Below are 26,489 nucleotides of genomic sequence, written 5' to 3'. Positions count from 1 at the left end.
AATTCTTGACAAACATAGTGTTTTATGTAAAAATAAATTTGTAGATCAAGTATTACTAGAAACACGGCAAGTTATTGATAAAAAACAATTTAATATTATTTTGGTTTTTTTTTTTCTAAAACCACATGATAAGAAATACTGAAATTAGGCATTTTTGTTTCGATAAGTATCGTTATTTACTTAGTGGTATTTCGGATCTTTGAATCTGCAGTCACACTCAGTTATGTTTTTGTTTTCCTGCTAAGCGGTTCGGGTGGTTTGCGTCGCTTTGTCGCGCGAATCAGACGAGTGATAAAAAACGCATAAATTAATCAAATCTGGCACAAAATTAATAAATGTTTATATTTAATCGCACAAATATTTTAATTAATTGAGAGCGCCAGACAGCGAGCACACAAGCAATTAAAACAACAAGTTCACAACAAAGAAAATGGCGGCGTAGCAAACAATAAAAACCAGCGACAACAACACGGTGCCAACTACGCAAGCAGCGCAGCTTAGTAAACTCTTTTTGGCTGCACAAAAAATTAATCTGGTTTTATGTTTTACTTTTATGAGTCGCGCGCGCGCCATTTGTATCTGTGAAATTGTGTGTGTGTCTGTGTGAGAGAGTGCTTGTAGAAAATACCATAAAACGTGCAGGCAACAACACAGCAACAAATACAATAATTAATGCCCTGTTACAGTTTTACATTTGTTTACTTTTGTGTGTCAACTTTCGTCGCGGTTGTTTTTTAATGTGATTACCTCGCTTTATGTCGTTACTTTTTGGAAATTGAAGCGACGACAAAATAGTGGAAAATCGCCTTTGCCACACATTTTACAGGTTAGTATTTTGAAGGCGGCCGCAATCGCGCTCGAAATGTTTTTGTTTTGACATTCGTGTCCTGCTGCCGGCGTCGGCGCTGACGTCGCCATCTGTCATTTTGTATGGTTCTTCTTCTTCTCCGTTTGTGTGCACGGGGCGCTACCAGCTGTTCGGCTCCTTTGTTAAGAGTGGCCAGGGCATCTGCAGGAAATTGGTTTTTGTTTCGAAACAATATGCAGCTGCGGCTGCGACTGCATCTGCTTATGTAATTAATAAACCAACACGTGTCCGTGTCGGCGGCAGCAGCGTTCTGCTTGAGCGCCGACGCTGACGCGTGCTGCAGACAACAATGGCGCTGCGGCAACTCTAGCTGTGCTGATGCTTACCATAATTTATTCCCAGCGCCCGTTTGTTAACAAAACGCGCTCGTCCGCAATTAAATGTTGGGCTGTCATCTACGCATTGTCTTTGGCAGCACTTGTAAATTCAAAATGTGTTTACTTCATCTCTTCTTCTTGTTGAGCTTTGTACTCGTTGCAAAGCACTCAAATTGCGCCATAAAGCTCATACATATAAATCAATAGAAAGCGCAGTACAAACACTCGCACACACACACACTGACACAGGCTCATAACTCACTTGCTATAATGGGTAGCGACTCTCGCGTCCGCTCAGTATGCAGAGATTTGTGTGGGAATCAAATGACTTGACGACGCGTCGTTGCCGTCGCAACGTAACGCAACGCAACGCAACGCAAACGGCTCCAATGAAGTGTTAGAATTGTCGTTGATGTGGGCAGGGTTCAGTGGGCGGGGGGAGTAAAGTGGCAGCTTAGCGAGCGTCGATATCATTTCGTTCAGCGAGAGCGCGCGTAGATGACAAAGACAGAAACAGAGAGCGACAAAATAAGAGCGTGCGCAGGCCATTTAATAAAGTTGGAGCCTTTTTGAAGTTTCTGTGTTAAGCCCGTTTGGAGCGCGTGCTCGCTCTCTCTCTTTCTCTCTCACCCGCTGCTCGCTCATTCTCTTTGGGTCTTATTGGCTTATGCGGCAAGCGAAGTGGTTGACTAGCCTGCGTCTGAATTTCTGTCTCTGTGTGTGTGTGTGTGTGTGTGCGTTTGTTGGTTTGAATGTGCTTTGTGGCATACATGGCACAGTGGGACAACTGCAATTAATTATAAGTTAAGCAAGCAGACCAAGAAACTTGTCAATAAATATGTTTATAGTTAATAAAATGTGTGTTTAATTTGACAAAGACAATAATTAATTTTTATTTTGTTAACTGACTGATCAAATTACTATTCAAATTAAATCTTAAAAACTAATTAGATGTATAATTATAAGTTGTATTATCTGAAAAAAAAAAACATAGTGAAAGGTACTCCTTCACAGTGAAAATTGTTAATAAGAAAATAAACTATTAAAAGTATCAAAAAAGTAAAACAAATGTTTATATTATTGATTTTACTTTTGCTTCTTACTTACCCTTGAATTTGAGTTACTTTAATGAGATGGACCCAGTTTTACAACTTCCCATGCTAAACACGATTGAATGCAAATGACTTACAATCATTCAAGTTTTTCCCGCCTCAATGGACTGACCTCTAACTCTTATCGTAGCAATCTGGGGAAAACGAAAAATAACAATGTCAGCTCGTAAATATTCATAAGGTTTAGCTTGGACAGGTTTCCGTTCTGCTTTGAAATGTGATTTTGTCCACTGTGCGTGCATTGTACGACATGAAATGAATACATTTCTCTCAGGCTCCTGCTCCTTGCTGCTGCACACTGTGGGGCGGTTGTATGCACACGCCTATAATCAAAGCGGCTGCCCCTGTTGCATTTATTAACTAATTTGCCAGCAACAATAAATTGCCATGCAATTGTTATTGTTTCAATTGCAACAAATTGGCTTGCCTGTGTCTATGCCGCTGGCAGCAAAAACCAAATTGAGAAGAGTTTTGAGTGCGGTAAATTGCGCGCACTCCAGCTCGCACGCTCGCTCTCTCTCTCTCTCTCTCTGTCAATTGTCTCTCTTTCTGTAAACCTTTGGTAATGTACAGCAGGAGGACTCTGACTCGGACTCGGAACTTGAGCCGCGTTTTCAATACGCTTTGACTTGCGGTCGCCGTCGGCTCGTGCACGTTCCACCTTTTTTTCGGCTAGTTCTTCGTTTCTTTTAGCAGCAGCAGCAGCAGCCGCCGCAGCGGCAAGTTTTTTGCGCTGCCTTTTCATATGCTTTACTTGTTTTGTGTCGGTGTGTCGGTGTTAGTGTTACTTGCGTGTGTGTGTATGTCTGTGTCTGTGTGTGTGCGCGCAAAAGAAATTTGCACAGAATTTTCCGACGCGTTTTTGTGCTACAAAATCAATTGCAATTTATGCAAAATATATAATTAATGCTCATTTAAATTGAGCTTTTGTGTTTCCCATTAAGGTTGCTCCGAAAATCAACGTTTTCAAATGGTAATTTACATATTTTAGCCACAGTTGTTGCAGATATTCAGCCATAAGCTGTGTAGCTGTGTGTACGCATGTATGTGTGTATGTATATGTGCGTGTGCGTGTGTGTGTGTGTGTGTGTGTGTGCGTAGTAGTAAACGCACTTTGCAAGTGGGTGGCAAGTGGTTAGGTACTAAAAAGTTCAATGTAGCTGTAAATGCCTTCTGCACACTCCACCTCCTGCTCCTGTCGTTGTTGTTGTCGTCGTTGTTGTTGTTGCTTTGTTCGCATTGCTCGCTTTACAACTTGTTCGCGTTTTTTGACCAAAAAGCAGAATTGATGGCCGCTTTTGGAGCTTTGCTGCTCTCAACGTACGTGCTGACAGCCTTATTTGGTCCGTCTGTCCGTCCGTCTGACGGGCTCTTCTTCTGTCTGGCTGTCTGCCCGTCTGGTGCCATATGCGCTACGCATTCGTTTTGCATTAACCGTTAACTGCACGTATGTGTGTTGCCCCGCACACACGCTTCTTACCACTTTACCCCTCGCGCCCACACATTTGACACATCTTCGTTGTGTGTTGCATTTTACTCCTACGAGCTTTTTATGGGCTCTTGTTTGCTCCGTTCTTGGCGTTGCCAGATGAAACCTGAAACAAAACGCAAGACAATGCAATAACAACTACAACAACAACAACTCCCTTTACAGGCAAAACAAGTTTATGCTGCCTGCGGCCATTGTGGTTGCTTTTGCTGTCCTCTCCTCTGCTTTGCTTCTCGCAAGATCAACATCTCCAGTTATCGACAGGCAGCGACACCATCTTACTTTCTTGTTGTGGTTGTTGCTGCTGCTGCTGCTGCTGCTGCTGCTGACAAAACATGCTACCAACAATGCACAAAGTACACGAAAACCTAGACTCAGACAGTGGGGCGTGGCAAGGCGACCAAAAAAAAAAGAAATGTAAGAAAAAATGCAGCCAAAAACTTTTTATCAGCTTTGCATTTTAGGGAAAGCATGGAACAGCGTCTCATGACATATGCAAAGCACCCGCAACAACAGTAAAACAACGATTGATGAGCGCACAAGATACCCTGTAAACAATTGTAACATGCATTGTTAATGAAATTCTAACTAGAAAGCAATTCACAGATCTGGCAACTCGAATAAGTTAAAGCTAGGCTTTGATCAAAGCTCTACAACCCTGTTTTATATTACATCTCTACAGGGTGTACGAAGAGTCGTTGTCAATAAGTCGCGCTATTAATGAAGTGTTGCCTGGGCGGTCCCTTTATCTAGCGTGCTTAATGACACCCACACAGAGAGAGAGAGAGAGAGAGAGACACTTACACACACATAGATCCCAGTTAAGCACCGTTAATAAACATGAGAATGAGATTCGCTTCATTTGATTTCAGCCGCCACCGCCTCCGCCGCTGCCCCTTGCCTATTTGAGGTCCAGCTCCCATTGCCAGTGTGCCATATGAATCTGGGCACTGCAGTGGGTTGGGTTGAGGTCGGGCAGTGGGGGTCGCTTTTATCGGGGGTGGCTGGGCAACATCAACTTAGTTGATGTGATGCCTGGCCTGATAGATTGGCCGTGTTGCCGTTGCCGTTGCCATTTTATTGCGCTCCATTTGGCTGATTACTCATGCCAGTAAACTTTAACGGCGCACAGCGACGATCTCAGTTGATAGACTATCAGATACACTTACGCAGGCAGCTGGTAATTGATTGCATATTCTGTCAGTTGCCTAAAATTGATTGCTTTTGACTATTTTACAATCGTAAAGTTTATCAATTTATTAAATTGTATATTAAACATTGTATTTATTTTTTATTTATTCAAATTAATTAGTCGGAACTTAAAAGATAATTTAACTGTGAAAAGACTTGAATGAAATGTTGTTCCCTCCGAAATACCCACAAATATGCTCATATTTGCAATATGAGACTTATTCTCATAAATATGTGAGCATGTCGTATAAGTTCTTATCGGAACCCATTCAAAAAATATTCAAACTTTACAACTGACTCTCAATACTCCCACAATGTGAAGCGTATCAACTTTGCGGTCCCTTTGTGCTGTTCTATACGTATTTGTGTCTGCCTGCCTGTCACTGTGTGTGTGTGTGTGTGTGTGTGTGTGTGTGTGTGTGTGTGTGTTTAAAGCACTGGCAACCATAATTATTTTTAGTTGCTCAGCGTTTTTGCTGCTAACTTCAAAACCGCAACTCCGCTACATGGTACGCACACACACACACACATTAGCGATAAGTGTGTGTGTGTGTGACTACAACGACAATCAATAAATCTTTCAGCCTGCGCTGCCCTTTGTAATAGTTTTGTATTGTGTGCAGAGTTTCTAATAGGAAAAGGCCGCCCAAGCGTCCAATTGCATTTCCAATCAGTTTTTATGCTCATGCACTCACACTCACACACACACACACACACACACGTATTCGCACTGGCAAGTGGTGTTGTGCTCATTATGATTACTCACCACCCACACCCACAGCCAGCAGCAGTTACAACAACAACAACAGCAACTGCAATAGTTTTTGTATTATCTACGCCAGAGGGCGTCCTGTGTGCCATGTTTGCAATTAAATGTGCAAGCAACAAAAGGCAACACCGAAATGTACTCATAAAAATGGGCAGTAAACAACACGCAAAACGAAACAAAAAATAAATAAAACGGGGAAAAAAAACAAGCAGACAAACAGAAAATGTTAGCCCAAAATGCAAGCCGGCCGCACGGTTCAACAACATCTGCAAATGTGCAGCTGGGTGAACGGGGTGTGTGGGTGGGTGACAACAACAATAACAGCAACAACAAATCGCAACCCACATTTGTGTATCGTTCACAGTTTTTGATATACTACCCTACTACAACTCTGCTGCCTCTGCCGCTGCCGCAGCCGCTGCCTCCTGTCGTTATTCTGTGCGCTCTCTCTCTCTCTCTCTCTCTCTTTCTGTCTCTCTTAGTGATTGCGCTTACTCTCTGGACTGCGTTAGCCTCTCCCGCGCCTTCGGCTGCAGTTTTTCGTTAATTTTCGTTTCACGTCGCATACATAAAAATTCATTAAAGGCAGTCGACGACGTCGACGGGCTTGTAAATGAAATTTACTACTGCCACCGTTTTACGTGTTGTTTTTTTTTTTTAGCATTTGCTACGTTTCGCCGTTTTGTACTCCCACACACACACTCACAGACAGACTTTATGAAATTTGGCACCTGATTCTTTACTCTCGTCCCTCTGTGTGCGTTTGTGTGAGTGTGTTTACGTGCCTGTGTGCATGTCGACCGGCCGGGCATCGAGTACTTAATCGAACAGGTGGCCGTTGTTGCAGTTAGCATGTTATCGATAAACGCTGCTCCTAATCGTTTTGGAATTTAACTGTTTCACCAGAACTGCATATTAAAGCACCTACTCTTGTACTTGTTATTGCTTCCGAGTATTTTGCGGCTTTGTTCTCGCTAATGCTAATGACATGGCCAGGCAGTAGCTCTGTTCGTGACTTTTGCCAGATTCGCGCTGCTGCCGCCGCCGTCGCCGCCGCCTGCCTGTGCATTTTTCAAGTGTATTATGATGTCGCGCCTAGACAAGCCACAACTTCCTCCCTCCCTCCCTCTATCTCGCCCCTCAAATCACAGCCCACAGTCAACGAACTTTGACATCGTCTTTTCACTTCTCTCCCCATACCGTCGCCCCACAGTGTTTGTTTATAGTTGTGTTTGGTGAATGAAATTTGTAATACGATGCTGCGGGCGCACAGTGGGTCAGTTTGAACATTTCGCTAAGTAAAAATAAAAATAAATATTTTCTACAAATGAGAATAAAATCTTTATATTTTCAAATATTAATTTTTCGCTCCAAAGCACTGTACTTGTTTAGTAACTTGTCATTTTGGGCCCACTGTGCAGCGAATGTTTGTGCAACTCTCGTGCGCTGTGGCAGTTTATTGACTTGCCGCAGCGTGCGCATAAACAGTGTGACCCTATTTTTAGCTAGACCAACAAAAATATATGCCCAATTATGCAGATTTCCCCTTCCTTCATACATCTGCTGCACATCTGTTGGCCACGATATTTTCTAATGCAGTTTTTATTTGCTTTTGCCCCCTCTTGTCTCGCAGGAGTTGCCGCAGCTAATTTGGCCAGCGCGGCCAGCTCTAACAGAAGCGCGCCATGCATCGCTCACTGAAGCCGCACGCATCGACGGCACAAGCTAAAAAGGTACAGCCGCCAACCATACCGGGAGATCAACAGCCGACGCCTGCCTCACCCTTAGGCCATCATCAGCCCCTAATACCGATCTACAGGCTGAGCGGACCACTGCGACACCATCAACAGCAGCAACAACAGCAGCAACAACAACAACAGCAGCTGCAGCAGCTACTGGACGATGGGATTTGTAGCATGAGTGGCAGCAGCATTGTATCGTCGCCCTCGCTGGAGGAGGGCGGCTTCAACCTGCCGCGCGAAACGAGCGTGGCGCTGCGCATGAAGGATGAGACGGCACCTGGAGCAGCAACTGTTGGCGTTAGCTCTGGCAGCAAGCCCCCGGCGCAGGCTCCGCTGGCGCCCAGCATTGTGGCATGCCCGCCGCCCGTATTTTGCGCAACGCTGCGCGAGCCACTCACCCACAAGGCGGCGGTTTACTATCATCAGCAGCTGGCGCTGCAGGAGGATCAGGGCATTGATTTGACACAGTCGCCTGGTCGCGATTCGCCAGGCTCATCATCGGGCTCGGCTGGCTCTGGTTCGCGACATAGCACCGCCAGCCTTGACTCGGGTCGTGCCTCCTCCTATTTGACAGGCGTATCCTCGTCGGGCGCTTCGATACGCGCGCCGCTCTCCTCACCGCGCTGCAGCTCGGTTAGCTCCTGCTCGATTGGCAGCGTCGATCGGCAGCGTAACGATGAGCTAATCATTGACTGGCTGCTCGAGATGAAGTACGAGGAGTACGCTCAGCTCTTCATTGCCGCCGGCTACGATTTACCAACGATTGCGCGCATGACGCCCGAGGATCTCACCGCCATTGGCATCAAGAATCCGCATCATCGCGAACGCATCAAACAGCGCATCGACAAGCTGCAGGTGCTCGACAATTTGCCACACTTTGTGCCGGTAAGTAAACAAAGAGACCCATTCCACCCATCAACTCGCCAACTCGACCCAACCGGTTCCGCTTTTCTATCTAATCAGGCAAACAACTCGTGATATTTGCATAAAGTCAGCCTAGTCATAAGTCAACACACACACACTAATTTGTCAAATTGGCATTAATTGCGGCATACCAAACTTAAATATACATATTTGGCTAGGGAGGCGCAACATCTGACGATCGCAAGGTATTAAATACTCTTTTACATATATCAAGTAGTTGCCGACTTGTTTCTAGATTCTTGCGTTAAAAGTTGCCTACGATTTGCTAGGTGACATTTTTATAAGTTAAATCAACTGAAAATACATCTTCAAATACAGTTGAAACTCAATTATCCGGAAATCTATTAGCCGGTTACATATATTATCCCTGATTGTTTGATTTTCAATCACTTTTAACCCCAATTAATTAGCTCTATTAAATGTTAGTCAAAGAGAAACAGGAATAAACCACGCTTTATAAGAGGTGCAAATGAAATGAAAACAAAACTCTTCTAACTAGGACTTTTGAATATCCTTGAAGAGCTCAGTCCCAAGCATCACGGTTAATCGAGGATCAGGTTTAGAGTTGTATTTCTATTCTCTCATATATATGCTTAGTTGTATGTTAATGAATGGGGATTGACATGTCTTTGTACAATAAATTAATATTGGATTACGATTTTTAAATAGTTATAGAGCACATTCTCTGCGTTGTTCGTCTTATGAATTATAACAAGCTTTTCTTTATTCTAAAATCTCTAACCTCGTGCTTTTCTTATCTTCTTAATTAAAAGGCAGAGTAAGGGTTGCCATTAACCTAATCGCATAGATAAACAGACTAGATCAGATTTCTAAATACATCACGTAACGTAATATGTAATTTAATAGCTTCCCACGGCTTAAATATCAATAAATATATATTTCTATATGTTTTCATGCACGAAGATCTCTCATCTCTATTAGCTTTGCCGGATTGTTGCAACTAGTTCGCTTTCTGTCGCTCGATTGTTTATTATTTTTTGGTTTTTTTTTTTTTATTTTTGTGTGTGCATCTTATCTTTTATATGTGTTATTTCATTAAAAAGGCATTTGCAATCGTGCTGCAAAAACTCGTTTCTCACATACTGAGGCGGCCCCCATAGCATAAAAAAGCGCCGTCAGCCAACTGTTTTTTTTTTTTTATTATTATTTTATTTTTATTGTTAATGAAAGAATTTCGTTTAATATGCGCACATTAATTCCCATCAACAATTCATTAAAAGACACACTCGACTATATAAACAGACGGCGAATGTAAAAACAACGCGAGCTTCGTGAAGTTCTCTTGAGTTTGCCAATTTATTCAACGTGTTGGCGCCTTTCCAGGTGACATTCAGCTCAGGTGTGCACAGGGGCCGGCAGGGGGAGAGCACTGTGCAGCAGTTGAAGTATTGACTCGTAGCTTGACGGGGCCTATTAAGCGCCGGATCTCAAGTGTTCGCTAGCATTGATCCGACAGATCAAAAAGTTAATCAATAGAGCTTGTGCATCGTGTTCGACTTGGTTACAACTAATTGCCGCAACTGGATTTATAAGGAGAGTGTAATTAATAGATTAAAAAGCGAACTAGCCAGATAACATATTACAATTGAACCACAACTGATTGTTAAGTTAATTTAGAGGTCCAGTTTTTAAACAAACAACAAAGTCGATTAAAGGCAAATTGAATTTGTATAGAAGACATTTAATAGCTGAAAGATATAGATATAGATATAGATATAGATATAGATATAGATATAGATATAGATATAGATATAGATATAGATATAGATATAGATATAGATATAGATATAGATATAGATATAGATATAGATATAGATATAGATATAGATATAGATATAGATATAGATATAGATATAGATATAGATATAGATATAGATATAGATATAGATATAGATATAGATATAGATATAGATATAGATATAGATATAGATATAGATATAGATATAGATATAGATATAGATATAGATATAGATATAGATATAGATATAGATATAGATATAGATATAGATATAGATATAGATATAGATATAGATATAGATATAGATATAGATATAGATATAGATATAGATATAGATATAGATATAGATATAGATATATATAGATATAGATATAGATATAGATATAGATATAGATATAGATATAGATATAGATATAGATATAGATATAGATATAGATATAGATATAGATATAGATATAGATATAGATATAGATATAGATATAGATATAGATATAGATATAGATATAGATATAGATGTAGGAGTTGGAAACAGAACTAGGAGTGGTCGAACTTACAATCAGTTAAATTAAACAGGCGAGTATAATGTTGGCATTATACTCATTTGGTAATATAAAATCACTTATCATATGCAACCCTGCTATGGATATTTAATCAACGATAGATTTATCGATAAAAATACAAGAAGGAGAAGCTCAGTTGTAAGCTAGAAGAGTCAATGAAAAGATGTGTTCGCTGTTGCTCGTTGTCTTTGAAATACATGTCGGAAAATGTACAATAATCATAAGTTTACGCTTGTTCACCAATTTCTCTAAATAAAATAATATGAACATAAAGAACTCAAGTGCTTGTGAAGGCCATCGAATGGTCATCCCTACAAATTTGGTGTCAGAAGTGGGATAGACAGAAATTGTGAAATTCGTAAATTGATTAACGAGTACAAACGTATGCAAGACTATTAATCGGAGCATAAAACGAAGCGGGTGCATGAAAATTCATTAAAATTCGTATGCCCTGGAAAAAATGGAAAAAGTCAAGAATCGTCTAGGATTAATGGCGACAGCGGCGAAGTATGCCTAGAGAGCTCTAGTAAGAGCGAGACAAACAGTCGTGTATTGCGTGACAGTGGTCGATAAGCGCAAGCGAGAAGGCGATGTTTTAAATTCTGCGTAGCAAAGGCTGGATAGCGCAAAATTTTCACTTCGTGATGAAATAAGAAGTTGCAGATCAAAGAGGCGAAGAGCGAAGAGCGCGGAATCTTTCAATAAAAGAGCGTGTGACTGGAACGTGCTTCAACACGACAACGATGATCACAGGGTGTATCAAGTTACAGATCAACAACAGAGTATGTTATTTCGTCATTATATGAAAATAATTACATAACTAGTTGTTGAGTAAAGAGTGTTAAATCAGTAAAAAATTTTCAAAGAATCAAATTATAACAAAGAAGAAATTAAGTGTAAGCAAACACAAAGTGAAAGTATAAGTTAAGACAGACGAATATAATAATTTAATAATTTCTAAAGTTGCTGAAAAAAAAAACTAAAATTTGATTCATAAGAGTTTAATTACTTATACCATTAAGTTAAGTACATTGAATTGTTTATTTGTAAGATTCAATTTTAAGCATTGTGAAAAGCGAGCAACGACGATAACAAAATGAACAGAGACGAAATTTTGGCGTTAAGAGTTAACGAATTAAAAGAAAAGTTATCGGCACTTAGTTTGGTAACAACAGGTAGAAAGCAAACTTTGCAAGACCGACTTTTAGAATATTATGGGTTGCAGGTTGACGATAATGAATCTGAGTATGACGATGCTGGGTCGGCTCATACCCGTCAAAGCTCACCAATGCAGATAGTCCGAACAACGTTTACATTACGCGACATTGAAGATTCACTCTCGCAATTCAATGGGTCAAATCAACCAGCTGTTGAAAAATGGATTCATGAATTTGAAGATAACGCTTTGGCAGTGCAGTGGAACGACCTTCAGAAATTTATTTACTCAAAGCAATTACTAAAAGGTGCAGCAAAATTATTCGTGCGCAGTCAGCATGGAATTTCAGATTGGATATCTTTAAAGCAAGCGCTATTGGAAGAATTTGGGACGGTAGTTTCATCAATAGACGTCCACCGCATGTTGCGGAATAGGCGTAAGCGTCAAGGTGAAGATTATATAGAATATCTGTATAGCCTTATGGAAATTGGCGGACCTCTTAACCTGGATGACTCAAGCCTGATAGAATATTTTATTGAGGGAATACCTGACTCGAGGAGTAACAAAAGTAATCTGTATCAGGCCAAGACTCTGCAGCAACTAAAAGAACAAATCAAGGTATATGAGAAAATCCGTAGTAGTCGCCCTCAAGCGTCTAATACGGGTAGGATGCATAACGATACCGAAGAAAAGAAACCTGACTTGAATAAAGAACGAATTAAGAAATGTTTCAAATGCGGCGATCCATCACATCTAGCCAGAGAATGTAGACAGCCAATAAAATGTTACAAGTGTGCTCAACCAGGGCATAAGGCAGCTAACTGTTCAGGATCGCGTGCAGTGGAGAAGAAAGAAGGCCAAAATGCGAACACGATGATAAACAAGGCCAACAGTAGTGGAAAATGCATTTTTAAGGAGTTGTCTTGTAAGAACATATGCTTCTCTGCATTAATCGATACAGGCTGTGACCTCTGTCTGATACGCGATGATATCCTTAAAGAGCTAGGAAAAGTTGAACTGAATAATGAAAAACAGTGTCTTGTTGGTATCTGTAATAGTGAGCTAAATACACTGGGAAGCTTTGTCACTCAAGTCGAAGTTGATGGTATCTTACTGGATATAACCTTTCATGTTACGAGCAGAGACGACATCCAATACTCAGCTGTAATAGGAAACAGCGTATTGAAGCAAGCGGACTTAATAGTATCGGAAAATTTCGTAGAATTTCGACCCAAAGTGAAGGACAATGCAAACGAGAGAGTAATTGACAAGACATCAACAATAACAGAAGATACTGTCGAAAATAAGAAGCCAGACATAGAGCTTTTACAAGAATTCAAAGATGTATGCTTTTTTGCAGAAAATCAGGAGGCTGAGATCGATCTACATCACTTAGAAAAACCTGTTGCAGACGCAGTTCAAGCAATAATTAAAAACTATTCACCTGAAATGAAGAAGAAATGTCCAATTGAAATGAAAATTTTGTTAAATGATGAGCGTCCAGTTTTCGAACGCCCAAGGCGCATATCACATGCGGACAAGTCTATTGTCGATTCGCAAATCAAAACTTGGCTAGAAGAAAAGATCATACAGCCAAGTACATCGGAGTATGCATCTCCTGTTGTCCTCGTTCCGAAAAAAGATGGTACCAAAAGATTGTGCTGTGACTACAGGCGTTTAAACGAAAAGATCGCGAGGGACAATTTTCCAATGCCCTTAATAGACGATGTGATTGAGAGATTGCAGGGCCAAAGTGTGTTTACTACACTTGATCTCGCAAACGGATTTTTTCATGTTCCAATTGAGCCAAATTCGAGAAAATTTACATCATTTGTAACAAGTGCAGGGCAATATGAATTCCTGTTCGTCCCTTTTGGAATATCGAACTCCCCAGCTGTATTTTCCAGATTCATTCATGCAATTCTTGTAGATCTGGTACAGGATGGTACAGTCGTAACTTATATGGATGATCTTATAATTCCCTCCAAGGATATAGATGAAGGTATCCAAAAGTTAAAGCGCGTACTGGACAGAGCAGCAGAGTTTAACTTGCGTATTAAGTGGAGCAAGTGCCAGTTTCTCATGAAGGAAGTTGACTTTTTAGGGTACGTTATACAGGGAGGCACAATAAGACCATCTGCAAGAAAAACCCAGGCAGTTCAAAATTTTCCTATACCGCATGACCGAAAGAGTTTGCAGCGTTTTCTCGGATTAACATCGTACTTTAGGCGCTTTGTAGAAGACTATGCGCTGATAGCCAAACCGCTCTCCGATTTGTTACGGAAAGACGTGCAATTTAAAGTTGATGAAGAACAACTAGTCGCATTCAGGCAATTAAAATCAGCATTAGTTAGTACTCCAGTATTGCGATTATATAATCCGAAAGCCAAGACTGAAGTGCATACGGACGCCTCAATGAATGGTTATGGTGGTGTACTCTTGCAAAAAGACTCGGACGATCAATTGTTGCATCCAATTCAATATTTAAGTCGGAAAACAAAACCCTCAGAAGAGAAGTATCATTCTTATGAGCTTGAGGTGCTGGCTATAGTCGAGGCCTTGAAAAAGTGGCGCGTTTACTTACTTGGCATAAAATTTAAGATTGTGACCGACTGTAACGCTTTCGCTTTGACCATGAAAAAACGTGGAGATATTCCATTGAGAGTCTCGCGTTGGGCACTCTTCCTTCAAGATTTTGACTACAGTATTGAGCATCGAAATGGCAGCAAAATGAGGCATGTTGATGCTTTAAGCCGCGTATCCTGTCTTATGCTTGAAGACTCACTGCAGCACAGATTGCAGCAAGCACAAGCGAGAGATGATTGGGTCCGAGCGGTGCTAACTGTTTTGGATTGTAGCACATACGAAGATTTTTATGTTAGGCATGGTATTTTATACAAGGATCCCATCAAGGAACTTATAGTAGTACCATCGCTGATGGAAGACGAAATCATAAGAATTGCACACAAGCAAGGGCATTTCTCAGCGAAACGAACTCAAGAAGCAATCGAGAAGACATTCTATATTCCGCAGCTATCGTCAAAAGTGCCAAAAATTGTAAAAAGTTGCGTAGAATGCATAATATCTGAGAGCAAATCAGGCAAGAAAGAAGGGTTTTTGGCACCAATTGACAAAGAAGACAAGCCCTTAGGCACGTACCATGTGGATCATGTCGGTCCAATAGAACAGACAAGTAAAAACTATAACTATATTCTAGTGATAGTCGATGCGTTTTCAAAATTTGTTTGGCTCTATCCAACAAAAAATACCACCGCAGAAGGAGTTGTAGATCGACTAAGACGGCAGGCAGCAGTGTTTGGAAATCCTAAGCGCATAATATCAGATAGGGGTGCAGCTTTCGTTTCAAACCTGTTCAAGGAGTACTGTGAAACAGAAGGTATACAGCATCTTACGATAGCTACAGGAGTTCCAAGAGGAAACGGCCAGGTAGAACGTATACACAAAATCGTAATACCAATGTTGTCTAAACTATGTCGTGAAAATCCTTGTAGCTGGTATAAGCATATTGATATCGTTCAACAAACAATCAACAGTACGCCGCCAAGAAGCACTAAAGTTTCACCGTTTAGATTGTTGACTGGTGTGGAGATGAAACTTAAAAGAATATCGGACTTGCAAGAACTATTAGAAGAAGCTGCTATAGAGGAGCTAAGTAACGAAAGAGAAGAAGTTCGTAAAGAAGCGCGGCAAAATATAGCAAAAATACAGCAGGAAAACCGAAAATCTTTTAATAAACATCGCAAAAAAGAGTCCAATTATAAAATAAACGAACTTGTAGCCATTAAGAGAACACAGTATGGTACTGGTTTAAAATTGAAACCTAAATTCTTTGGTCCATATAAAATAGTAAAGATTCAAAACCATGGTAGATATGACGTAGAAAAGGTAGGCGACCACGAAGGTCCAGGGAAAACTACAACTGTAGCAGAATACATGAAAAAATGGGAGCCAAATGCTAATTTAACAGAAGAGTCGTCATTCGGGTCGAATGAAGAGTCAGGATGGCCGAGTGTAGGAGTTGGAAACAGAACTAGGAGTGGTCGAACTTACAATCAGTTAAATTAAACAGGCGAGTATAATGTTGGCATTATACTCATTTGGTAATATAAAATCACTTATCATATGCAACCCTGCTATGGATATTTAATCAACGATAGATTTATCGATAAAAATACAAGAAGGAGAAGCTCAGTTGTAAGCTAGAAGAGTCAATGAAAAGATGTGTTCGCTGTTGCTCGTTGTCTTTGAAATACATGTCGGAAAATGTACAATAATCATAAGTTTACGCTTGTTCACCAATTTCTCTAAATAAAATAATATGAACATAAAGAACTCAAGTGCTTGTGAAGGCCATCGAATGGTCATCCCTACATAGATATAGATATAGATATAGATATAGATATAGATATAGATATAGATATAGATATAGATATAGATATAGATATAGATATAGATATAGATGTAGATATAGATATAGATATAGATATAGATATAGATATAGATATAGATATAGATATAGATATAGATATAGATATAGATATAGATATAGATATAGATATAGATATAGATACAGATATAGATATAGATATAGATATAGATATAGATATAGATACAGAAACAGATACAGAAGCAGATATAGTTATTGTTAGATATCGAAGTAAATGTGGATGTGGTTGCGGATGTAGAAATAGATATAGATATATTAATAATTCATTTGATCCAGATACTACTACTAAAGTATTCCAATACATATTTTTCTTACTGAATCTCTCTATATTTACACCTCTCTATAAATTGGATATACGTATATATATTTAATATATTACGCATCAATTTACAGTTAAATGTGCTTATCGCAATATAAAAATTGCACATACTGCTAATACATATATCACGTGATTCGGAGGCCGCTCTGAAAGTAAAGTTCCGCCACGAAAATGCACAACATTGCCTTATCCACATAATTTTTGATGTGCGACAATATCCGATATAATACGTGACATAACGAAGTGCAACGCGATTGTCTATTCGATATGCACTTCACGTGCACCCAAAACAAGCCCTCGACACAAGTTTCTCATAACCAAATGTGGTGCTCGAGCCCTCTTAAAACCCCATTTTAAGCAGTCTCGGACCATTACGATTAAAGTAACTGAACAAAAGTAAAATTACAATAATCGTTAAACGTGTCGCTAGCATAAACTTTTTTATAAACCCAAAAAAAGCAACTAGGAAGAGAGTACCCAATCTTGTGCTAGAATTGTAAAACAGAAATATATGAGTATTTATCTGCTATCGATATTTATCGATTTCTTAGTATCAACACCAAGATAGTATCGATAAAGATTAGACTTCCGACTAAAAAGTGATCAAAAAGATTTATTAAACTTATGACTTGAAACTGATCGTCTTAGCTTTTAAATAGAATCGATTGATATATTATTAAACTATCGATCAAAACTGATCGTCAAAACTAACGACTTTGAAAATTGATATTTATCGACCTCGTACGTATCATTATAATATAATTTACCAAGCAAGTTATACTGCTAGTATTGATAAATATTAATATATGCACTTAAAGCTAATTATCGAAGATCTGATAGTATCGATAATTATTTAACTATCGACTCAAGTTAATATTTATCGACCTCTTAGTATCCATTAGAAAGTTTAACTTATAGTCAAAATAATTTGATAGCATTAATCATTATAGAACTATCGACCTCAAACTGATCGTCGCAGGACTTCTTAACTATCGATATTTATGAAGTTATCGACTTTAAAATTGGGGTAGCTCAAAAAGCAAACAAACAAACTATTGAGTAAAAGCAATTAAACAATGCATTTTAAATGGATTAAATTGTTTTTTATATAATATAAACTTTACTTGTTTTAGATATAATTTTCGAGTCGCAATCATAAAGTAGGCTCAAGTCAGGCTTTTCGCTCGCCCGCCCTCAATGACACCTTTGTGAATACAACAAATACTATTCACATTTACCACAATGCAGCCGTCAACAGTATAATCCCCAAGTTTAGACTGCATTTGAAGTTTGTCTGAATCATTGATTTCGTCAGCCTCTCTGGCAGCCAAGTCGAGCCAGAGCCCGAGACTCGAGACTCGCACTCGCACGCGCATTCCCCGCCGCCCACCTGTCTTGGCTGGACCTGGGTCGTGGTCTGTCGACTGCCCACCTGCCTGCCTGCATGTGGCATGAATGCGCTTACAAAATGCATGTGTTGTTTCCAACTGAAACTGAAATATCATTTATCGCCTATCTATTTCTATCTCTGGCCCGAGCTCAAGCTCTGAAATTCGAACCGCATTCCATAGTTACTCGCTCTTAATTGCTTGTTTCAAATTATAACCTCCGGTTAGCAATTTTTGTTTTTCGCTCAGTGTCCATTATCTGCCATTGGAGATCTTTTGTTTTGCCATTTGTTTAATAACCGAGCGTATTTATTCATGTGCCAATATCTCGACCGATTTGTGACGCTTTGAAGCTGTGCAATTTTTCAAGTCAAAAATGACCTCAGCTTTTATTTTAGATTATTGTGTTCGCGCTTGGCTACGTTATACTCTGAACCCATTTAAAATGTTGTTTCAGTGCAAATATAGGCATATATATTCTTGATCAGCATCGATAGCCGATGTACGTTTGTTTAAACGTGTCAAAAAGAAACTGTAAGAGCTCTTGACTCTTGAGTCTTTAAAGGACCTCCGAGCTCCTGCGCAGTATATTGTGCATTTCTATAGGCGATAACTTGCACCGTTGCCAAGCAATCGATAAATATCGATATTAAGCGAATCTCTTCGGTTTTCTGAGCTGCCGTCACAATTTTTGACATGTAACATCCGGAATAGTATAAACAAATCAAGTATCTTTCAGTTTCAGCTGCATTTGGTATTGGTAAAAGAACGTTAAGGGCATTCCCTAGTCGGTATGCCCGACTAGAGCTCTCTTACTTGTTTTTCAGTTGAAAAATATGCGCCATTATATTCCACTGGCTGTGTAGAAGTTGTATATCTTTTATTTTGTATTTCTTATTTGCTGTTTATATAACACTCCGTGACTGTTTTCGCAAGTTTGTGCCGTTTGCTGTTGAGAGTTGTTAGCTCTGGTCGAGAGTTGTACTCTTATCGCTCTCGCATAGTACGTACAGCCCGACTTTTGTTATTTCTTGCGTTGATCTTGAACGCTAACATCGCCTTGGGTGTGGCTCACAACTTACATCATGCCCATATAATGGGTATACATATCATATATCTATATATACTATATAGATATTTAGTGCTGGGAATGTAACTTTCTGCACGCGCATGCAAATTGTGCGGGGCACCCTCATTAGGTGACATTTTCAAAATTATAAACGTAGATGAAAAAACACATTTTTTTTTGTTTTTGCCACTCAACCGGCGCTTTCTTTAGCTGCGCGAGCATTTTTATCTGGCGAAAAAGGAAACAAAGCAAAATACCTCAGAGCCAGAGAGTTGAGAAACAAAAAAAAAAAAAAAATGTTATTAAACATCGTCAACGATATGTCGTTGGCAGTCTCTTGGCCCGGCTCATACCTTTCCATAAAGCGGCAACAAAAACCGCAATCAAGCAACGACCTTGAGGTTTATACCAAGTGCTTGTTGTTGTTGCCGTTATTAGACTCTCAAATGGTATTTAGTTTTCGGTCTGGCGTACTCGTATTTAACTATATACACACATATGCATGCGTATATGACCAGAAAGAACTTCCACACTTGACACGCCGAAGAACTAATACCCTGCTAGACATGTTTCATAGAAATGCTTCGATACAATAGCTTTAAATGCGAACAGTTTTTCCAGGAGAAACATGAAACAGTAGCCCGATTTGCGATGATTTTGCAGTTATATTAGTTTTGAATAACTTAAAAACAGGAATGTTTAGAATTAAAACTCATTTATAGATCGAAGCTTTCGCTAGATCAATCTAGCTGGATACAGTCAGATTTTGATGAGATTTTCCAGAGGGAATCAATGTAAAGCTCACAAATGCCGAGTTTGAAAGAGATATGGCATGGAACTTTATTTTCGACATCGGATATTATGATCCGATCAGTTTGGCTATATCAACTGATCAGGAGTATGTAAAACTTGAACTTCGTGACTAAATTACAATACATTCTACAAGTGTATTTGAATATATATTCAATGCATATATATACCTTCTTTTTTTTTTTGGTACCTCCAGTTTGCTAGCAAACCAGTTTTTATTTTCGCTGTTGACCATCTTTGTTGTTGCCTGAGACTGGCTGCTGCTGCTGCTGCTGTATGCGGGTCTGTTTGGTGTCATACCATATGCTACCTGCTAATGAGTTTTCAAATTAGAAAAAAATAAAAAATAAAATATGTATATGCGCTCGTATATCTCCGGTATGTGTCTGAATGACGTTAAATAAATATTATTTCTAAAGTTTTATGAAATATACATGTGTGCATGTGTGTGTGTGTGTGTGTGTCGAGCCCAAGCGAGATGCTCTCTACAAATATGAAATGTGATTAGCATCTTTGGATTGCGCATTCAGCTGTCATTAGCTGGCAATTATGGAGCAGTATAGAGCTTTATAGATGAACTCGGGTTAGTTGGACTTGAAGCCAATACAGTTGCGAAAAGTAAGCAAACATATATTCTGCAGATCAGATATTTGTAGAGTATTGTATACACATCTGCAGTTGAGCAACTGTAAAGCTATATATGCTCAACGATTGTCTGATTGAATGATTCAACTAATTACAGAGCAAAGCACAGCACAGACCATGCCATCTCCGCTAAGACGGGCTTTGGGTGAATTCCATCCGCAATTGTGGAAAATTTGGGGAAACGGTTGTAAGTTTTTTCTCCGGATTCTCATTATCAAAGATCTCTACAACGTGTTTTACACTTGAACAAATTTTTGGAGACCTTAGCATAAGTTTTGTTTACAGCTGGACTCATAAGAGAAGTGTCTACACTATACATATGTTAAATAAATTAGTTGTTGGAGACTTTGGACAATGCTTAGTATTTTCTGTGGAGTGTAGAGAGCTCTCTGTCTTGAAAGCGAGAGAGAGAGAAAGTTATATGGAAACCGTAGAGGGATATAGTGAAAGAGAGGGATGGAGAGATGATAGTCTAAGAACTGTTCTTAAAACTGCTGAAAAATACATTGATCAATAAGCAAGTGGAGAATAGTTTAATCTTAAAACTAAGTTTTAGAAAGCTTATCATAGTAAAGACTGTTCCCACATTTCAATAGGTCCTATTTAAAGTTTGTCTACAAACAACAAGTCGAGCAAAAAAAAAGTTGATTTTATATTCTCCAAGTAAGCACAACATCGAAGCAGACCGACACAGATAATTGCCGCCTCTAAGCTGATTGTCCACGCTATTGTAGAGCCCTTGAAACGTCTACACAACTTGTGCAAAATCAGTTTTCAATCGCAAAGCAAACATTCCCATTCCCGCTTTTTATTAAATAGAAATCAACGGCAATTTAGATGGCAAGCATAAAAATCAACAGCTTCAAAAGTTATTAACACGTTATACGAAAAACAAGCAGCGCTAGAAGAGTGAGCACGTTTTGCTCGACGGGAAGATACCTCGCTTTTCTATTCAGCAACTTTCAGATTTAGAAGTTATGTCGTTTAGTATATAATGTATACCCAAAACCCGATCTCTAGCTTGAGGGTCTAAGAGGAACAGAGAGACGGAAAAGTGAGAACGTTTTGCTATACTAAAAGATACCTAGCATTTTTCCTTCAATAAGCGCAACTAAACTTTTGTAACTCTGGTATTCGATAGCCGATCGTTATGAAACTTTTGGACTTAAAAGGTTTCATGTCAAACTTAATATATATAAAATACCAAGAATGGAGCATTAAAAATTCTCGAGAAATTAAAGTTGAACTGAGGGAATCACGAAAAACTGTCTCTAGTTCAAGGATCAGAGAGTATAATTATTCAAAAGAAATAATTACATATGCAGTTGCTCAGATAAATACGTGTGCTTATTTTTCAACGTTTGCTGTAGCCATCGTATGATTACAGGGTATAACAAAATGCTGATGTTGATGATTTTCGACTGTCTGCCGTTGCGTGTGTGTGTGTGTGTGTGCGTGTGTGTCTATGGAAACTTTGGCTACCGTTTAATGGCTGACAGCAGCAGCAACGGCGACGAGTTTGTCTCTTTACCCGTTTCTTTATGCTTGTGCTTTGACGCGATTTATGTCATATCTTATCAATTACAACTGATTAGAGCCGCGACGAGCTCGCATCAGCAGCGAGACAAAACGCACTGCTCGCAGTGCCCGCCAACCAGAAGCGGCTCCACAGCCCGCAGCTCCACCTCAACCCGAAACCCCCGGAACCTAGCGAACTGATGCGGTGTGTGGTATCAGCGCTTTGGCCTGGAATTAGTTCATGGACAACAAATTGTAGCTTCAATGCCCGTGTGATGGGGTTGCTGCTAATCAAATGTGATTAGCCGTCAACACACACACACACACACGCACACACACACAAATGTGATCGACATAAACTAATAGCTAACAATTATATTTTTCCACAGGGCTCAATTGAGGAATGGCTGCAGCTGTTGCGCTTGGAGGAGTATATACAGCCGCTGCTCGAGCAGAACTACAAGACGGTGCGCGATGTCACCCAAGTGACTTGGGAGGATCTCGAGGACATTGGCATTGTCAAGTTGGGACATCAAAAGAAAATACTGCTGGCCATCAAGCGGGTCAAGGACATTATCAGCGGCAAATGGAATCCGGGCGGCACCAATGCCTATCAGCAACAGGTAAGAGCCAGCCCCTATCATGGACATGCACATAGAAATAGACATAAATTAATGGTTGCGGCATTTATATAGTAGGGGCGTGACTGCTAAGAATGACGTCAAGCGGAATAGTTTTTGAGTACTATTTTATATATATTTTTCTTTTATATTTCTTCAATTATTCCTTAATGTCTTTATTTGAAATCGTTTTTATGCACATTTAATTCTTAGTTAAGTATTATTTATTATTTAATTTAATATGATATCTAAGCTAATTTTAAATATTATATCTAAGTTAAATATTTATTTTTAAGTATTTCTTACATTTTCCAATATTTTTACAATTTTTATTCTAGTATTTTGATTTATACTATTATTGTTTTAATATTTTAATGATACATTTAAAATGATATTCTAATTTTTAAAGATTAATTTATAATTTTTTATGTTATTCTAATTTTGTTACATTTCTCACTTCTTTGCATATTTATTTTGTTAATGGCAACCATTAGGAATACCAGCGCAAGCCTTGGCAATTCAATGTGCCCATACCAAGTACGCCATCTTATGTGCCAACCACGCGTGTCTCCTGGGACGACACAAAGATCTATGCGACCAGCGCGAATGTGAATACCATGGCCAACGGGCTCAGCGGTGGCCTAAGCACCGCCAGTGGGGGGGATGCCTACTACTGCACGGGCAGCAATCACGAGTGCTGTAACGGCAACGATGTGGTGCTCATTAAGGTGGGTGTGCGGTCGGTCGGTCGGTCGATTGGTGGGTTGGGAGGTGCTCGACAAATGGACGACTTTCGTCCTTGAACTTTAAGTGCCACTGTGAGTCAGTCAGCGAGTAACTAATGCACTCTGTGCTATCCATTGCAGGTGCGTCAGCCGCGCGGCAAGAGCCTGGAATCGCTCGAGGATATACACGACAACAGCACGCGCAGCCATTTGACCTTTAGCCACTATACCACCACGGACTATGGACACTTTGGGCCGCCCACGACAGCGGCAGCCGCAGCAGCAATGGCAGCAGCTGCCACGCTTCAACAGCAGCAACATCATCAGCTGCTCCAGCAGCAGCAGCAGCAACAACAACAACAACAACAGCAGCAGCAGGCGGCGGCGGCGCGTCTATTGGGCAGCAATGCCGGTGCCATGGCCTGGCGACGTTCCTACGACGATGGCGACATTACACCCACCAACGATGCCACGCGCGAGCTGCTCTACGAGGAGGGCGGCGGCACCTTGCCACGCCAGCAACGTGGCATACTCCAACGAGCCGTGCTGAATACCATGCCGCCACTGGAACATCATCATTATATGAATGCGGCTGCGGCGGCAGAGTATGTGACAGCCGGTGGTGCTGATGGCGCAACAGTAAGTATCAGTTGAGACGTGACGCCTTTTGGTACAGCTCAATGCTAACATCTTTTCGCTCTTGCAGTCCTATCTGAGCGGCAGTCCCTTGACGGGCAAGAAGATTGCGCCCGAGCCACCGCGACGTCACTGCAGCATACGCAACTCGCGTCAGTTGAGCGTGGACGCTGCGCAGCAGGCTGCTGCCGGTGGAGCTAACCAACAGCAGCCGCAGCAGCAGCAGGCACAGTCGCAGCACATGTTCTATGGCCACACGGCGCAGCATTGGCAACAGCAGCAACAGACGGGCGGAGTTAATTCACAGCAGCAGCAGCAGCAGCCGATCTATGCCAACTATGCGACCATACAGCAGACAACCGCCGAGATACACTGCGAGAAATATCACGACAATAAGTCAAACTCCAGCATCGATTCGATTGACACGATACCGTTCGCCAATGAGAACACCGGCACCATCAAGCAGCGTCTGCTCAATAGGCCAGAGCTGCAGTCGGGCGGAGCTAGTGCTGGACAGCATGCGGCCGGCACGCACTTGCATTCCTCCAGCTCCAGTTCCAGTTCGTCGTCGACGAACACCATTGCCAACATTGCGCACTCGTTCCACTCGCTGAAATCTTCCAGTTCGCTGCACGATGCAACAATGGCGCGCAGCGACAGCATGAACAGCACAGCGAGTGCCGGCAGCAGCGCCTTGCATCTGCGCTCACCCACCTTGGAACTGGCTAGTGGGCCAGGCAGTGGACCCGAATCCGGAGCATCGCCAGAGCCAGCTGCAACGGCAGCTGCGCCCGTCGCTGTCGGCACAGTGCCGCCCAAGGTATCGGTCAATGTGCTCAACGATATTGGCAATATGTTGGCCAACTTAACAGATGAACTGGACGCCATGCTCGAGGAGGAGAAGCGCGTGGGCCTCAACATTGACAGTGAGTAAAGGACGCGCCGCAACTACAACAACAACAACAACAACAACAACAATAACAATCCGATAGCAAAGTTTCCTTAAGGTGAACTCCCGCAACTCGTGCCCCAATTGTGAACGAGAAACATTCACGTAGTGTAGCTGAATTCTTTGTGTAATCGTATCTATAGTTACGCCCAATCGTTGTTTGTTTGGTGTCCGCGTCAATTATCAGTTCTTGTTTTAAATATTAGTCTCTAATTTCAATACTAACTATAATTTTATTGATTAAGTTAAAAGTTGTAAACGCACGAAGGGAGGCACAATTTTAAAAGATATTGGTATAGAGAATGTTATGGCTGAACTTGTGCTTAAACCAATTGTTGTAATTATTTGTTACTATTTAAAGTAACATGTATTTTCATTTTTTTATTTCACACATTGCATTCAATTTCCTTATATAATTTGGAAAGTAATCATAACTTTTTAATTGTCAGACATTCCAAAACATTAGAACAAACATTTACTTTTGTTCGCGCTGTAACATGAATATGCCAATTCGTAAATGTTTTAGTTTTACAATTTATTTGGACGAGGCCAGTTTTATACATTGTTTATGATTTGTAAGCACAATATTTAGGTGTGTATTAAATGTAACTCGATGAACTAAAAAAGAAAAGCTTTCGAAACACGTATACTTTTGTACTTTCCCTATGAATGTTAACAACAAAAAAAAGCAGAAATAATTAAAAGTGTATTAACAAAATGATAGCAAACAATAATGAATATCTGAAGATAATGAAAAGTAAGCGCAAATTGCATATATGCAACAATTGCATAGTTAATATATAGCGTAAAATATATATATATGTATACATTAATAAATATATAAACAAATAAATCATTTATATGGCAACTATTTAGAGGTTTGATACTGAACAAGAAATGCAACAGCAGGAAAATAGAAAGACACACAACAAAAGCAACAAAACTATTTAGTAAACGTCTAAGCAACATTTAGTTAACCAATATTTGTATTTTGTTAAAAAAAAAAAAAAACAGAGTTTTGTTACAACTAGAAATCAAATCAAACTACAAATTCAGTTGTTTAAGCATCATTTAAAGTGAACACTTGAGTTTTATATATATTTAAAATATGTATACAAAACAAAAGAAGGCGAAACAAGCAAAATCTATATGAAAATCAATGTATAATTAAGTGTTATTCCATATAAACTATAAAATGCATTATATTAAATATACAAATTATATATATATATATATTTAAATATATATATTAGCGTTACATTAAGCAAGCAAATACGGGCATTAATGCTAAATAACGTATAGAAATTCCGTGGTATACACTTCTATTGCCTTTCTTTATAATTTACTTAAATAAAAGTTTTTTAGTGAAAAATGAATTGTTTTCGTTTCCATTCGAAATTTTCATTTGTAATGCAGTTTTTTGCGCTAAGTTAATTTGTTTTGGTGCGCATATCA

General features: G+C 39.9%; 1 protein-coding gene across 3 annotated transcripts; it reads left to right on the top strand.

The window, feature by feature from the left end:
• Positions 1 to 224: 224 nt before the first annotated feature.
• On the top strand, positions 225 to 26,110 carry ckn (CRK like proto-oncogene, adaptor protein). Of its 3 annotated transcripts, none has more exons than XM_002049645.4 (6): positions 226 to 826; positions 7,380 to 8,373; positions 22,494 to 22,727; positions 23,219 to 23,452; positions 23,591 to 24,088; positions 24,156 to 26,110. In XM_002049645.4, exons 2-6 carry the CDS (start codon positions 7,432 to 7,434, stop codon positions 25,017 to 25,019), a joined length of 2,772 nt encoding a protein of 923 aa, XP_002049681.1. In that variant the 5' UTR covers positions 226 to 826; positions 7,380 to 7,431; the 3' UTR covers positions 25,020 to 26,110. The 3 variants fall into 3 exon arrangements, with proteins under 3 accessions (XP_070065770.1, XP_002049681.1, XP_070065769.1); XM_070209668.1 differs by lacking the exon at positions 226 to 826 and adding an exon at positions 2,975 to 3,270; XM_070209669.1 differs by lacking the exon at positions 23,219 to 23,452 and having other exon boundaries at positions 225 to 826.
• The last annotated feature ends 379 nt before the right edge of the window (positions 26,111 to 26,489 follow it).

This window comes from Drosophila virilis, chromosome 5 (genome assembly GCF_030788295.1).
Source record: "Drosophila virilis strain 15010-1051.87 chromosome 5, Dvir_AGI_RSII-ME, whole genome shotgun sequence".
NCBI classification, from domain to species: domain Eukaryota; kingdom Metazoa; phylum Arthropoda; class Insecta; order Diptera; family Drosophilidae; genus Drosophila; species Drosophila virilis.
Note: the sequence above shows the minus strand (reverse complement) of the source record. Positions and strands in the feature narration are given on the sequence as shown.

Bases quoted from the DNA above. Each gene is read 5' to 3' on its own strand.
- ckn (XM_002049645.4), top strand. From the start codon at position 7,432: ATGCATCGCTCACTGAAGCCGCACGCATCGACGGCACAAGCTAAAAAG. The intron at 8,374-22,493 runs GTAAGTAAACAA...ATTTTTCCACAG, and splicing joins ATTTGCCACACTTTGTGCCG to GGCTCAATTGAGGAATGGCT. The intron at 22,728-23,218 runs GTAAGAGCCAGC...GGCAACCATTAG, and splicing joins CCAATGCCTATCAGCAACAG to GAATACCAGCGCAAGCCTTG.